Source organism: Sapajus apella, unplaced genomic scaffold (assembly GCF_009761245.1).
Source record: "Sapajus apella isolate SASKATOON/1434 unplaced genomic scaffold, GSC_monkey_1.0 scaffold146, whole genome shotgun sequence".
Lineage (NCBI taxonomy): Eukaryota > Metazoa > Chordata > Mammalia > Primates > Cebidae > Sapajus > Sapajus apella.
In genome coordinates, this window is record NW_022437086.1 from 2,315,451 (window position 1) to 2,330,640 (window position 15,190).

At 47.4% G+C, this 15,190-nt stretch overlaps 1 protein-coding gene and 1 long non-coding RNA gene across 6 annotated transcripts in view; both read left to right on the forward strand.

Moving 5' to 3' along the window:
* The window catches only part of LOC116540890, an 18,743-nt gene extending 18,406 nt beyond the window's left edge, over positions 1 to 337 (forward strand). Inside the window, exon 4 of the long non-coding RNA XR_004264626.1 lies at positions 325 to 337. This is a non-coding gene — a long non-coding RNA (uncharacterized LOC116540890). The remainder of the gene's footprint in view (positions 1 to 324) is intronic.
* CALN1 (calneuron 1) overlaps positions 1 to 15,190 on the forward strand; it is a 612,621-nt gene that overhangs the window by 132,497 nt on the left and 464,934 nt on the right. For all 5 annotated transcript variants that reach the window (XM_032264678.1, XM_032264679.1, XM_032264677.1 and 2 more), the window contains one exon: positions 5,816 to 5,940. In XM_032264678.1, the coding sequence (XP_032120569.1) occupies positions 5,816 to 5,940 (125 nt within the window). The remainder of the gene's footprint in view (positions 1 to 5,815; positions 5,941 to 15,190) is intronic.

The following is a 15,190-nucleotide window of genomic DNA, read 5'->3' on the forward strand; positions in this document are numbered from 1 at the left end:
ACCAACATGGTGAAACCCCATCTCTACTAAAAATGTGGGATAAGACTGATGTCCCAGCTTGGAGACAGTTAAAGGAATGAATTCTTTCTTACTCTGCATGTTCATTCCATGTAGGCGTATTTATTCTGTTCATTATTGGATGAGACCCACCCACACTGGGGAGGAGAACCTGCTTTCCTCTGGCTACCCATTAAAAAGCTAATGTCATCCACACTCACAGACACATCCAGAATCACGTTCAACCAAATATCTGAGCACCTCGTGGCCCAGTCAAGTTGACACGTAAATTGACCATCACAAAAGGGCATCATTTCAAGTTTACAGTAAATGAGTCTTTTCAGTTTATCTATTAAATTAATTTTTTTAGAGACAACTTCTCCCTCTGTTGCCCAGGCTGGAGGGCAGTGGCAAGATCATAGTTCATTGCAGCCTCAAATTTCTGGGCTCAAGTGATCCTCCTATCTCGGCCCCCTCAGTAGCAGGGACTACAGGCATGCACCACCATGCCTGACTAATTGTTAGAATTTTGCTATAGAGACACAGTCTCGCCATGTTGCGCAGACTGGTCTTTAACTTGTAGCTTCAAGTGATCTTCCAGCATCAGCCTCCCAAAATGCTGAGATTACAGGTGTTGGCCACCATAGACGGCCTCTTCAGTATATTACTCTGTCAAGAAATGTACCAGTTCCTTGACCCAATTAACGGGAACCATCCCTTTTGGTTTTAACCTCTCAATATCTTTTCTTTGATATGACCATTTAGCCAGCCTCCCTGCACCCAGGAAATGGATTATTCTTCAGCTCTGGCACTTTCCATTCAGGTAACCCCCTCTGCCTGACATAGCCAGAGCTTGCTGACACCGTTCAGCACTGGAACCCACTGGTGCTTTGCTGCCCACACCGGACCCCTCGGCACGGTGGTTTACATGCCAGCCGGCCTCTCCCGGAGGCTTGCCCTTCGTCAGGTCTTACCGACCCTCCTTTGTAATGCAGCATGTAACCCAGGCATCAGTCGAATTCACCCATGACTTCCTGTAGCCCCTGCATCCTGCTTCATGTAACCCTTAGCCAATAAGGACTGGTGATACTCATTGAGCAGATGCCTGCTGCTAAGTACGGTGCTTTCCAGGTCTTATCTTTTTAGAGTCAGAGTCTTGCTCTGTCACTCAGGCTGGAGAGCAGTGGTGTGAAAATAAGTCACTGAAGTCTCAAATTACTGTGCTCAAGTGATGCCCCACTTCAGTATCCTGCGTAGCTATGACTACGTGTGTGTGCCACCATGCTCAGCTAAATTTTTTTTTTGTCTGTGTAGAGACAGGGTCTTGCTCTGTTGCCCAGGGTCTTGCTCTGTTGCCCAGGCTGGTCTGGAATTCCTGACATCAAGTGATCCCCCTGCCTTGACCTCCCAAAGTGCTGTAATTACAGATGTGAGCCAGCATGTCTGGCCCTTTATCTTATTTAATATTTGCAACAGTACTATTCTATCCAGTATGTATTAGACCCCCAGTTTTACAGAGAGGAGACAGGCTTGCAGAGGTTAAGTAACTTACTTCGCTGGCTAATATGGGCAGAGGTAGGATTCCAATCTAATGCTATTTTTTGACTAGAAAGTGCTGATTCTTTTAAAATTTATGTTATTTTTATTTATTTTTTTGAGGCAGAGTCTCCCGCTGTCACCCAGGCTGGAGTGCAGTGTCACGACCTTGGCTCACTGCAACCTCTGCCTCTTGTGTTCAAGCAATTGTCTTGCCTCAGCCTTCCAAGTAGCTGGGATTACAGGCACCCACCACCATACCTGGCTAATTTTTGTATTTTCAGTAGAGACTGTATTTTACCATGTTAACCAGGGTGGTCTCAAACTCCTGACCTTGGGTGATCCACCTGCCTCAGCCTCCCTAAGTGCTGGTATTACAGGAATGAACCACCGCACCCAGCCAATTCTTAGCCATGAAAGCACTCTGCCCATCTTAGTTCCTTAGACTGGCTAATTTATAAGCAGCAGAAATTCACTGCGTACAGTTCTAGAGGTTGGGAAGTCCAAGATCAAGACACCTATCAATTTTGTGTCTGGCGAGGGCTGTTCTCTGCTTCTAAGGTGCTGCCTTGTTGCTGCGGTTTGCCATGGTGGAAGGCAGAGGGACGAAAGGGCCTTGGGTAGTTCCTTCCACCCTTTTGTAAGGGTATTAATCCCATCTATGAGGGAGGAGCCCTCATGGCCCTAATCAGCTTCTAAAGGCCCCATCTCTTAATACTATCACAGTAGAGTCTTAGGTTCCAGTGTATGCATTACTGGGGGACACCTTTATTCAGACCATTTCACGGCCTTATGTAAAATACAGAAAGTCTTTTCATGACAGTCACTAATACATTTCATGATGAGCGAAACTGCTGTTGAGATATTTATTTCTTTTTGTTGGTTGCCCTCTATAGTAGGATCCATCTTCAAGCTTTATTTCCAGGAGGTTTGTCTTCGCTATGAACTTGTATATTTCTCTTCCCTTAGCCAAGGAGAGAGTCTCAGAGCTTGGGTTTCCCTAGGCAGCTTGGAGTGAAACTTAGTCCCTAATTGCAGCAGCTGTTTTTAGCTTACTTAGGATAATGTTCCTCCCTTTCTTGAACATGACTTTATATATCTATATGGATGGTTCAATTGCACGTGTTTTCTTTCCCACTAGACTTTGAGGTTTTGGATGCAGAGACTAAATGAACTGAATGTGTACCTAATTTTGTAAGCTGCCTTTTTTCAGAAGCAAATTATGTTGGTATATCAAGTGGGATTCAGTTGTGACCAGTTTTCTCTGCAAAGCACTCAACATTTATTCTGTGGCTGAACTGGGGCGTGGGTTGGGTGTGCTTGCTTGAGTATAATATCCTTATTATGACTGTACAATTTGGTGTAGTGAATCCAGAGCTGCAGACAACCAGGTAGAAGGTGACAGCAGGAAGATACTTACAAAACGCTGAGAAACTGTGGAGTGATGCACGGTGGAACGGAAGGAATGCTTTTCGTGCCAACCTCAGTGGGTCTTGCTCCAGGTAGCAGATTGGATGAGAACAGAGCAGGTGTCTTTCCATACCGATAAAGACTTAAACATTGGTGAAGATAACAGCTGGTGAGGCTCATCTAGCGAGGCTTATCTAGCAAGTTAGATAAGATCAGGGCAGGTGTGTTCTCATGATTATGGAAAACATCAGTTAAGATCGCAGCTGGTGGAGCTCACTGGCTGTGGGACCGGTGCCGAGGGTGAGGCACCCATGAAGTGTTATTCAGAGTTGACGTCTCATTTTCTGGACCATAGACGCCTCAGTCTGTTTTGTGCTGCTGTAACAGAATACCTGAGACTGGGTTGTTTATAAAAAGCAAAGATTTCTTCCTTACAGCTCTGGAGGCTGGCAAGTCCAAGGGCAAAGGTACTTTATCTTTCAGGGGCCTTCTTGCTGTGTCATCCTGTAGCAGAAGAGGAACAGAGCGTGAGTATTAGAATGAAGGAGACAGAGAAGGGGAAGGGGCTGAACTCATCCTTTTTGTTGTTGTTGAGACGCTCCTGCTGCCCAGGCTGGAGAGCAATGGTTCAGCTCACTGCAACCTCTGTCTCCTGGGTTCAAGCAAGTCTCCTGCCTCAGTTTCCCTGAGTAGCTGGGATTATAGGCGTGCACTACCACGCCTGGCTAATTTTTTGTGTTTTTAGTAGAGATGGGGTTTCACCATGTTGGCCAGGCTGGTCTTGAACTCCTGCCTCAGGTAATGCACCTGCCTCAGCCTCCAAAAGTGCTGGGATTAAAGGCGTGAGCCACCACTTGTGGCTCAACTCATCCTTTATCAGGATCTCACTCCTGTGACAGGTCCTACGCTGCAGTAACAGCATTAATTCTGTCCTCACGACCTAATCACCTCTTATAGGTCCCACCTCAACATTGTGACATTGGGGTTAAGTTTCCAACACACAAAATTTGGGGGAGACATTCACTATATGGCAGTGGGTATCAGTCCGTGCTCAAATGACCATGACACGCAGCCCCAAGGAATCAGGATTGGCTTTAATGAAAAGATAAGAGGAGTGTATATTCATACATGCGATTCTCCCTTTTAAAGCTTTTTGGTCTGACAATTAACTTGGAGGAAAAAGGAGGTGGTCATTGAAGTATTCTTCCAGAGGAAGATTCTTGTGTTCCATTTAAATTTAAGGATAGATTTGGGAACGTCTGACCCTGAGCTAGCTGAAGATGGCCCCTTATAATTGGCAAATGCACGTGCCCTTTGTCATCAGCACCCTCCCATTCGCAATTGTCCTGTGGGTGTGTGCGTTGTTAGCCGTGGAGGGAGTTGAGGGCGGGGGGTTGGGTGTTGCTGGCTGACAGTCGGCTCTCGTCGGCCGTGTGTCCGTTTTACTTTTTGGGGTCCTGAGCATCTGGGAGAGTTGTCCCAGTTGTTGTGATGAGCGAAAAGCACCTCTGATAGAAACAGAGAAACCAGGAAGTGTAGCCTACTTTGTAGGAAGATAATGAATTCATTTTGGCACATTTTGAGTTTGAAATGAGGGCTTGACATCCGGGTGGAAATGTCTGGCGCTTGGCTGGGGCTGCTTCATGGAAATAGCATGTAGGAGGCTTGAGTTCTAGAACTGCTTCTGTCACTAACTGGCTTTGTGCTCTGCGTGAAACCTGTTAACTCTCAGGGCTTTGGCAGGTCAGAGGCTGCCCAGTTCACCTTCCCGGAGCTCCAGCACCGAGGTGTTCTCCACCCACTCTTTGTGATGGACTCCCTGTGCTTCCTGCCTGTTGGCCCTAATTCTGCTCAGGGGTTTATCAATCCTCTTAGTCCCCTTTGCTAGATGAGGAAGCAGAATGTGACGTGTTCAGCGTCTTGTTCAAAGTCACAGAGAGCCTCACTGGACGAGCTGGGCCAGGAACCGTGCTCTTCCTGCTTTGGAGAGGCTCGTCTTCCTCCCTGCCTTTCCTCTTCCATTCTCCTCCATTGTCTTTGCTGCCCTTTCATCTCACATCTCTTTTGCCTTAGCCTGGAGCTTCCAGTCAGCCTTGCGTTAGTGGAAACTTCTCAGCCTCACTGGTGACTGCCTGGGTGCGGGAGCTTTGTTATATTGGTCTAAAAGGATGCTTTCACGTTGAGGGTGCTGGAAGCAGCTTCCCTGTGGGGCACCTGAAGGCAGCACTCACCTCTCCAGCGGGGCAGGTGATTAGCATTTCGGAAGGCGTGTGCTCTCGTGCCACTCAAGTAAGCAACACCTGCGTCTCAACCGGGCTTGGAGAGCTGCTTCTTGGGATGCAGATCACCGCATGGACTCAGAGCTTGCGCATTTTCTACCTGTTGTAAGTGCAGTGTGACTGCGACGCCTGTATTATCTGGGAGAAATGAGACACTTGGATCTCTGCTTGACCACAGCCGAGGCATCTAGTCCCTGGGCATCTCGACACCTCTGGGATTCTCCGCCCTTCCTTACAAGCATCAAGTGAGAATTTATCAGGCCCAGAAAAGGTGCCAAGGACATTGCTATTTGCATGTAGTTTGATGGGGATGTGGTGTGCCATGATTAACACGGACAGCATGGTTCAAATTCATAATTAAATGGGGAAAATGAAGTAAGATGGACAGAGAAGGAATGGGAAGAACCTGAGTTCCTTTGGAAATTGCTCAGGTCATTGGGACCCCGGAAATACCCTGACTTTCCCTCTAGAAATGTTATTGTTATTTTCAAAATGACACTGGCCATCTGAAAATCAGATGTCCCTTTAAGAAAGGAAAGGAAGGATGAACGATGATGTCTTTCTTTTCCTCTCCCCTGTTGTCTCTTGGGCAGGGAAAAGATGCCGTTCCACCATGTGACCGCTGGCTTGTTGTACAAGGGGAATTACCTCAACCGATCGCTCTCTGCGGGCAGTGACAGCGAACAGCTGGCGAATATCTCCGTGGAGGAGCTCGATGGTAAGGAGGCCACCCTGTCTGGGGGCTGTGTCGCGACCCAGGGAGGCTACTGTGGCTACTGTGAAACTGAGTTGAAAGTCCTGGGCTCTGGCCACTCCTTGGCAGCTGTGGCCAAATGTAATCATGACGTGATAGGAAACAGTTCAGAGACGAAATTTTGCCCAAGTGGCTTTTTAGTGTGTGTATGTGTGCAAGACAGACCTGTTAGCCTGAACAATCTGTGGTGGATATTTTGATGTCCTTGGATATTGACTGGGGGGAGAGCCTTCACCTCTCTTAAAATGTGTTTTCCAATTTCCGGAGTCTTTATTACCAGTGGAATTGTCTGGTTTCTGTGCTGTCGCTGACAATGGGGTCCATCTGCCAGGGAGGTTTAAGCCCTGTTAATGGCTGTTGCTTGACTTCTGGCCATGGTGCTTTGAATCCTGCCCAGATCAGAATCGTCTGGAAGCTCCATCTAGGTGGCAGTGGATAGCAATTATTTTAATTGCCTCTGTTCCTTCACAACATGGCATAGCCCCGTGTGTTCAAGGCAGGGGTGAGGGACGGACATAAACCTGGGAACACGATGACTAAATTCATCCTGGGACGGTGTCACGTTGCATCTTGCATAAGGCAATCTTCTAGCTGAAAAAACAATTAAAAATAGGAAAAACAAGTTTGTTTGTTGTTTGGTTTTTCCCGGAATAGAGAATTAGATTGATTTAGGCTGATGGGTTTTTACTGCACCTGCTGAGGTCAGACCCGAATCCATTTTCCCTAGTGTTTCTGAATGCTTTGTTGCTTGTAATAATACCGTTTTAAAGCACAAAGTTTAGATTTACTTTCTCAAGAAGTCAAAATTACCCCAGATGGCCCACGTATTTGCTTTCAAGTGTCATGGTTCAAATCAATGTGCTTTGTAGGTGCACATTAGGGAGTCTTATTTCTCCCAAAAAGAGGGTGGAGGACATTTGGCTCTGATGTAGCAAAGCCAAACTCGCTTTACAACAGGCAGGAGGTGAGGGAGGCGAAGGGGACAGGCCACAGAATAGCCTCTCCTTCTCCCGTCCGTTTGTGCACTTATTTAAATGCTTGCTTGTTCACATGCATGAGAAGGGAGGCAGCAGAGGATGTGGGCCCCGTGGGCTGGGTCTAAGCAGAGTCTGGGGGACGTTTGAAGAAGTGCGGGTGATGGGTGCCGAGTTAAGATTTCCAGGGATAGCAGCGGCTCACTGTGATCTGGACAGACTGGTGGCCTGAGAGGACAGCAGCGACCCTTGTGTCTTCTGGTCTGCGGTTGAGTATAAGGTGTGCTGGGTGTAGGACTCAGAAGCAGGAGATTGAGCACATCTCCAAAGTGAGCCCACGCTGGTGACCACAAATCAGGCTGAGGCTGCACTTGGTGGTGCCTTGGTCTGTTCATGCCGCTATAGCGAAGCACCGTAGACCAGGTGGCTCCTAAAGAACAGACATTTGTTTCTCGCAGTGCCGGAGGCTGGGATGGGTAGGATCAAGGTGCCGGGAGATTTGATGTCTGCGGAGGGCCACTTTCTGATTCATACATTTCACCTTCTTGCTGTGTCCTTATATGGTGGAGGGGTGCATAAGTTCTTTTGGGACTTTAGTATGTACAGGCACTGTGTCAGTGTGCTTTGTGTCCTCATATGGTGGAGGGGTGCATAAGTTCTTTTGGGACTTTAGTATGTACAGGCACTGTGTCAGTGTGCTTTGTGTTGCTATAGCAACATAGCACAGACTGGGTGATTTATACAGAGAAGAAGTACGTTTGGCTGATGGTTCTGAAGACCGGGAAGTCCAAGTGCATGGCACTGATACCCAGTGAGGGCCTTCATGCTGTTTCATTCCATGGCAGAAGGGGGAAGATGAGAGAGGGTAAAAACGAGAGCAAGAGAGGACCTAATGCACTTTTTTTTTTTTTTTTTTGAGGTAGAGTCTTGCTCTTGTCACCCAGGCTGGAGTGCAGTGGTACGATCTCAGCTCACTGCAACCTCCACCTCCTAGGTTCAAGCTTCTCCTGCCTCAGCCTCCTGAGTAGCTGGGATTACAGGCACCCACCACTGCACCCGAATAATTTTTTTTTACTTTTAGTAGAGATGAGGTTTTGCCATGTTGACCAGGCTGGTCTTGAACTCCTGACCTCAGGTGATCCACCCGCCTCAGCCTCCTGAAGTGCTGAGATGACATGCGTGAGCCATCGTGCCTGGCCCAAACTCATGTTTATAACAATCCACTCTCTGGGTAATGAACTCCCCTCTGAGATAATGACATTAATCCATTCATGAGGGCAGATCTTTCATGAAATAATCACCTCTTAACCATCCCACCTCTTAGCACTGTCATAATGCCAATTAAATGTCCATGTGGGGTTTGGAAGGGGCATTCAAACCACAGTAGACACTAACCCCGTTTGTGAGGGCTCTGCCTTCCTAATCACCTCCTGGAAGACCTCACTCCCTAATGACATCACGTTGGTGATGAGGTTTCCACATATGCGTTTTGGGAGGACCCAAACATTCAGCTCGCAGCAGGTACGTTTGGGAGGAGAAGCCAGGGTCAGGCTTTTCCGACCTCTGGGAGGCTTCACACTGAATGGACATTATTAGGGCAGGTGGTGCATTCCTGTGGGCTGGATGCTTGCTTGTGTTTGAGTAGATCCCTCAGGCTCAGTCATCAGGTAGCAGGAGGGACTGGGAGTGGCCCTGGCTGTGAGAACCGAGCAACACTCTCTGTATGTTTTGGGCAATTCTTTAAGAGGTTAAAAGTCACTAACCACATGGAGTTTGGAAATCATCTGCGGCTTTCTGTGTTCTCCCCACTTCCTCTTCCCACCTTTGCCATGAGTGATTGGGAGATGATTTCTCTGTGACTTCTCAGTGCAATGGCTTTTTTTTTTTTTTTTTCCACTGTTAAGTTCCAGCTCTGCTAAGGCAATTGCTCAGTCCACTGTGGGGGCTCATGGCTTTTCAAGAGGGCTGTGGCTGGGTTCCAGCCCTCCCCTCCCTACCTGGGTACCCTTCTGAAATGCCCTCCACTTTCTTGGACAAACAGAAAAAGCACAAAAACTTGCTATTTTGACCAGGCAAAGGCAGCTTGAGAAAAACTGAAATGCCGTTTTTCAGTGTGTAGATTAGCGGGAGTGATTCTAAGAGCCCTCCAAGCCCAGACTGGCAGCCTGAGCACTGGCCGCCTTGGGGTAGCTTACCGAGTGGAGACCCGCTGGTGAAGATGCTGTGTTTGTCCCTCAGGAGGGTCACCCAACCTCTCAGCCTGGGGAAGGGCCATTTATTTTCTGACGGAAGATTCATTCTGCGTATTTATTTAGTTTTTGCCGAGGTGAACACTTGAGTTATGACTGCTCCTGCTTTATTACAAGCACCTCGGGGCTCCGGGATGGACAGTGCAGATGTGTTCTGAGTTTACAGCAGGCATGCAGGCTCTGGAAACCAACTGGCTTGCATCGACTCAGGTGACTGCGGACGGGTCTCGGGGAAGCCAGTTGCCAGGGCACTGTTGGCTTGCTGTTCTCTCGGGCAGCCTCGTGGCAAGGTGACCCTAAAGTTCTGCTGGTTGGGGCCACCCATTTATCCTCAGAGGACAGGCGATGTTGCATTGGGAGTTGATGCGTTGGACGCTGATGGCCGCTGCAGCATCCTTGGCGGTCTGGCTGCCTTGAGCATCATCATTAGTTGGGTACTGTCCTTACCTGCTCTCTACCTCCCATCCTGCAGCCTCCGCAGCCTTCTGCTTGTAAATGGCTACAGGTTTCCCCACCTGTTCGTGTTTATCACCAGTCATGGAAAATGCCTTTCCTTCAGTGGAAGGGCCAGTGGTGCACACTTCATGAGTGGTTATCCTCTGAAAACAGGCATGAAGAGGACCACGTGCCATGCTGGTCATTTTCACCTGCAGTTCACTTCTGGGCAGTCCCTGTCTCTTCTCTTTAAACAAAGCTCAGGAGGGAAAAATGCGAACCTGCATCAAGATGACCAGGTTAAAGTTGGGAATCACCCAACCAATCAAACTCAGCAGAGGTGGATTAATGGAGACATTCATTCATTCATTCATTCATCCATCAATTTTCATTCATTCATTAAAGGGATGTTTAGTAGGTAGAGGAGGAGATGCTTTCTAGGTAGTAGAGGAAAATCATAATATTCATAGTCTGTTTCCAAGGGGCTTACATCTATCCGGGAAGTTTATGCATATACCAGATTTATTAGCAATATCTTATACTTTTAGAGTGCATTGTATGGGATTTTATTAGATATATGCGTTATGATTGTTGAAAAATAGTTTTCTCAGTGCTATTTATTGAATAATCTCATGCTGCTGTCTTTTTTTTTTTTTTGAGACAGTGTCTCGCTCTGTCACCCAGGCTGGAGTGCAGTGGCGTGATCTTTACTCACTGTAACCTCCACCTCCCAAGTTCAGGCGATTGTCCTGCCTCAGCCTACCAAGGATGACAGGCATGTGCCACCCTGCCCAACTAATTTTTGTATTTTTAGTAGAGACAGGTTTCACCATATTAGCCAGGCTGGTATCGACCTTCTCACCTCAAATGATCTGCCTGCTTTGGCCTCACAAAGTGCTGGGATTACAGTCATAAGTCACTGTGCTTGGCCTTGAAATGCTATCTTAATATTAAACTAAATCCGCCTCCATATGATGTTCATCTATTTTCCTTAATATATAATGTTCCATTGTATATAAATATATCTTAATTTATTTTCCTATTCTCAATGGATATTTGGGTGGTTTGCAGTTTGGAGCTATTAGGAAATAGCTGTTTTCCAGTTTGTGAAAATCTCTTCTGTTTCTGGTCGTAAATTATTATATATATTCATAAAAAAATCTTTTTCTCCAAGTCTTTCAGATGATGGTACGTTTCTTTGGCATGAAAATTTTTAAAAATATAATTTATATTGCTTTTTTTTTTCTATTATGCTTCGTGACTCAACATTATGAAGTTTTTTTGTAGGCTCAGTATTTGTCAGTAAACGGTTTGAAAAGAACCTAGCCTTGGCCAGGCGCAGTGGCTCACGCCTGCACTCTCAGCACTTTGGAGGCTGAGGCGGGAAGATCACTTGAGCCCAGGAGTTTGAGACCAGCCTGGGCAACATAGGGAGACCCTGTCTCTACAAAAAATTAGCTGGGCGTGGTGGCGCTTGCCTGTAGTCCCTGCCACTTGGGAGGCAGAGGTGGCAGGATCACATGTGCCCAGGAGTTTGAGGCTGCTGTGAGCTATGATTATACCACTGCATTTGCACTTGAGTCTGGGTAACAAAGAAAGACCCTGTCTCCAGGGAAAAAGGAAAAAGAACCTTGCCGTCTTCACTTTATCCCAAACCTGAGACACTATCCCCTTTTTATCCCTAGGCTGGTGAGAGATTGATACGCATGCCCCCTCCAGTTTGCAGAAGACATTCACATAGCCAGTGGCTCTGGGCAGAGGTGCGGTCTGGATAGCCCCTCCTGCTGTCTCCGCCACAGAATTCTCCATCCGTGTGGCTCGTTCCACCCCTCTCCCCTCCTTCCCGTCCCCAAACTATTCTTGTACACTCAGTCATCCTAGGAAATTCTGGCTTTCCCCTGCACTGTACAAATAACCCAGGATGGGACCGTACCAGCCATGGCCGTAGTTAACTGTGCTCCCCATACGAGCTTGAGGAAGGGTACTGCCGAAGTGGGGCTGGGCTGAGGAGTAGATCCCCGTGGAAAACAGTTGCTGTGAAGTGGGGGGCGACCGCCTGCATGCTTTGCTGTCAGTGCACCGTGGTGAGTCAGTCTTCCTCCCGTCGGTGCCACTGTGGTTCCAAATGTGGGTGGAAATTGTGTCTCTCCAATTTCATTGGTGGGGCAATTAGCAAAAATTCCCAGCAAAAATTCGCGTGTGCCTGTCTCAAAATTAATATTTCTTTTTCTTTCTTTCTTTTCTTTTCTTTTTTTTTTTTGATGGAGTCTGGCTCTGTCGCCCAGGCTGGAGTGCAGTGGTGTGATCTCTGTTTTCTGCATCCTCCACCTCCTGGGTTCAAGCGATTCTCCTGCTGGGACTCCTGAGCAGCTGGGACTGCAGGCGTACACCAACACACCCGGCTAATTTTTGTATTTTCAGTAGAGACGGGGTTTTGTCATGTTGACCAGGCTGGTCTTAAACTCCTGAGCTCAGGTGGTCCACCTGCTTCGGCCTCCCAAAGTGCTGGGATTACAGGCGTGAGCCAGCACACCCTGCATCAAAATTAATATTTCTCCTGATATGCTCTTCTGTACCTCGTAGGGGGTATGTTGAGTATGGGAACAGACATACCAGACTGCCAGCCTTTGAACCTGGGGTTCCATTTTAGTAGTTGACCAGTGTTACTCTGACTATTCCAGAGTCACTGCTGAGCCACAGCTCACTGTTCTCTAGGAGCCCTGTCTGCCTCCTCTAGCTAGATACCTTTGTTTTTTTTTCTTTTTTTGAGACAGAGTCTTGCTCTGTCACCCAGGCTGAAGTACAGTGGCACCATCTTGGCTCACTGCAACCTCTGCCTCCCCAGTTCAAGTAATTCTCCTGCCTCAGCCTTCCAAGTAGTTGGGGTTACAGGCGCCTGCCATCACTCCAAGCTAAGTTTTGTATTTTCAGTAGAGATGGGGTTTCACCATGTTGGCCAGGCTGGTCTCGAACCCCTGACCTCAGGTGATCCACCCATCTCTGCCTCCAAAGTGCTGGGATTACAAGTGTGAGTCACTGTGCCTGGCCTAGGTGACTTTTAATGTTTATTCAGGACTTTGTGCAGCATCTGGCACTGCTGGTCATACCTCTGTTTTCACAGCTCATCACTGCCTGGGCAGCCATGTCCTTACCTGGGTCCCATTCTTCCGGTTTTCTGCTTTTGTCATCTGTGCATGCATTGTGTATCCCTCATCCCCTGCCTGCTGAAAAATGTTTTTGTTTTTGTTTTTTTAAAAAAGGCAGGCACAGTGGCTCATGCTTGTAATCCTAACTACTCACGAGGCTGAGGGAGGAGGATTGCTTGAGCCCAGGAAGTCGAGGCTGCAGTGAGCTGTGGTGCCACTGCACTGTCTCAGGAAAAAGAAACCAAAAAGAAAAAATTTAAAAAAAGTATGTTTTGGGGCCGGGCGCGGTGGCTCACGCCTGTAATCCCAGCACTTTGGGAGGCTGAGGCGGGTGGATCACGAGGTCAAGAGATCGAGACCATCCTGGTCAACATGGTGAAACCCCGTCTCTACTAAAACTACAAAAAATTAGCTGGGCATGGTGGCGGGTGCCTGTAATCCCAGCTACTCCTGTAATCCCAGCTACTCAGGAGGCTGAGGCAGGAGAATTGCCTGAACCCAGGAGGCGGAGGTTGCGATGAGCCGAGATCGCGCCATTGCACTCCAGGCTGGGTAACATGAGTGAAACTCCGTCTCAAAAAGAATGGAAGATACATATTCACCGTGCATTCCAAAACCTCTACAGATTTGCAATTTTTAAAAAAGTTTAAAGAAATATGAGACACACTCTTGTCTCCCGGGATTGGTTTTTGTTGCCATCTGCCAGGGCATCTACATGCTGATGACCTCAAGATGTATATTCTAGCCCTGCCTCCCTCTTGGGTTTTACACCTAGTACCTGCAGTCCTGTTGAGGTGTCTCACAAGGCCCTTCAACTCCAGATATCTAGAGCCAAAATGAATTTCCTTTATCCTTGAAAACTGCCCCTCCTCTGGGATTTTTCTCGGGAAATTATACGCCCGTCAGCCACAGCAGTCACCTGGGAGCCATCCTTGCCTTCTCTTGGTCCTTACCTACAATCGTGCGTCCCACACAGCTCGACCTCCCTGTGTGTTCTGTAACTCTTCCTTCCTCTCTGATCATCTTGGTATTGGGTCAGGCTTCCACTTCCGAGACAGCCGCGTTCACTGGAGCCGACCTGGTTGGGTTTGATCTGTGATCCACCCACATGTCAGTTCAGTTGGATACCCCTGGAGGGATGCTACTCAAATGCACACTGCACTAGGTTGTGCCTTGGCTCCTAGCTTCTTTTTGTTTGTTTGTTTGTTTTTAAGACACTGTCTTGCTCTGTTGATCAGGCTAGAGTGCAGTGGCACAAACATGGCTCACGGTAGCAGTGACCTCCTGGTCTCAAGCGGTCCTCCCCTCAGCCTCCCAAGTAGCTGGGACTACAGGTGTGTGTCACCACACCTGCTAAGTTAAACATTTTTTTTGTAGAGATGGGGTCTCACTGTGTTGCCCAGGCTGATCTTGAACTCCAGGGCTCATGTAATCCTCCCAGCTCAGTCTCCCAGAGTGCTGGGATTACAGGCATGAGCCACCATGCCCAGCCTTGGCTTATAACGTTTCTCTTCTTTTTTTGTATATATGCATATACGTATTTTTTTTTTTTTTTTTTTTTTTTTGAGACGGAGTTTCACTCTTGTTACCCAGGCTGGAGTGCAATGGCGCGATCTCGGCTCACTGCAACCTCCGCATCCTGGGTTCAGGCAATTCTCCTGCCTCAGCCTCCTGAGTAGCTGGGACTACAGGCACGTGCCACCATGCCCAGCTAATTTTTTGTAGTTTTAGTAGAGACGGGGTTTCACCATGTTGACCAGGATGGTCTTGATCTCTTGACCTTGTGATCCACCCGCCTCGGCCTCCCAAAGTGCTGGGATTACAGGCTTGAGCCACCGCGCCCGGCCTGCATATACATATTATTTTAAATATTTCTTTAGTCTTAAAAAATTCAAATCCACAGAGGTTTTGGAAAGTACAGTGAATATCGGTATATTCTGCATTTATTTATTATTTTTGAGAATTTATGTATTTAGTTTTTTGAGGCAGGGTCTTGGACTATCACCCTGGTGAGTGCAGTGGTACCATCAAAGCTCACTGCAGTCTTGATCTCCTGGGCCGAAGTGACTCTCCTGCCTCAGCCTCCCAAGTAGTTGTGATTATAGGCATGAACCATTGTGCCTGGCTTATTTTATTTTATTTTATTTTTTAACCTTTTTCAGCATTTAGGGATTTTTTTTTCTCTCACTCAAGACACACACACACACAGAAACACACACAGTTTTTATTTTTTTTAGTTTCCATTTCTTTGGTGAGATACCTTGTCTGTTTAGTCCTCAAAACAACAGTTTTTCTTCCATTCTTTGAAGGCACTCTGTTATATTTGTAGTAGCTCTTTAAAGTTGCATGTGCTAAACCCAACATCGAGGCCCTAGGCCGTCTCGGGCTTGCTTTTTTTTTTTTTTTTTTT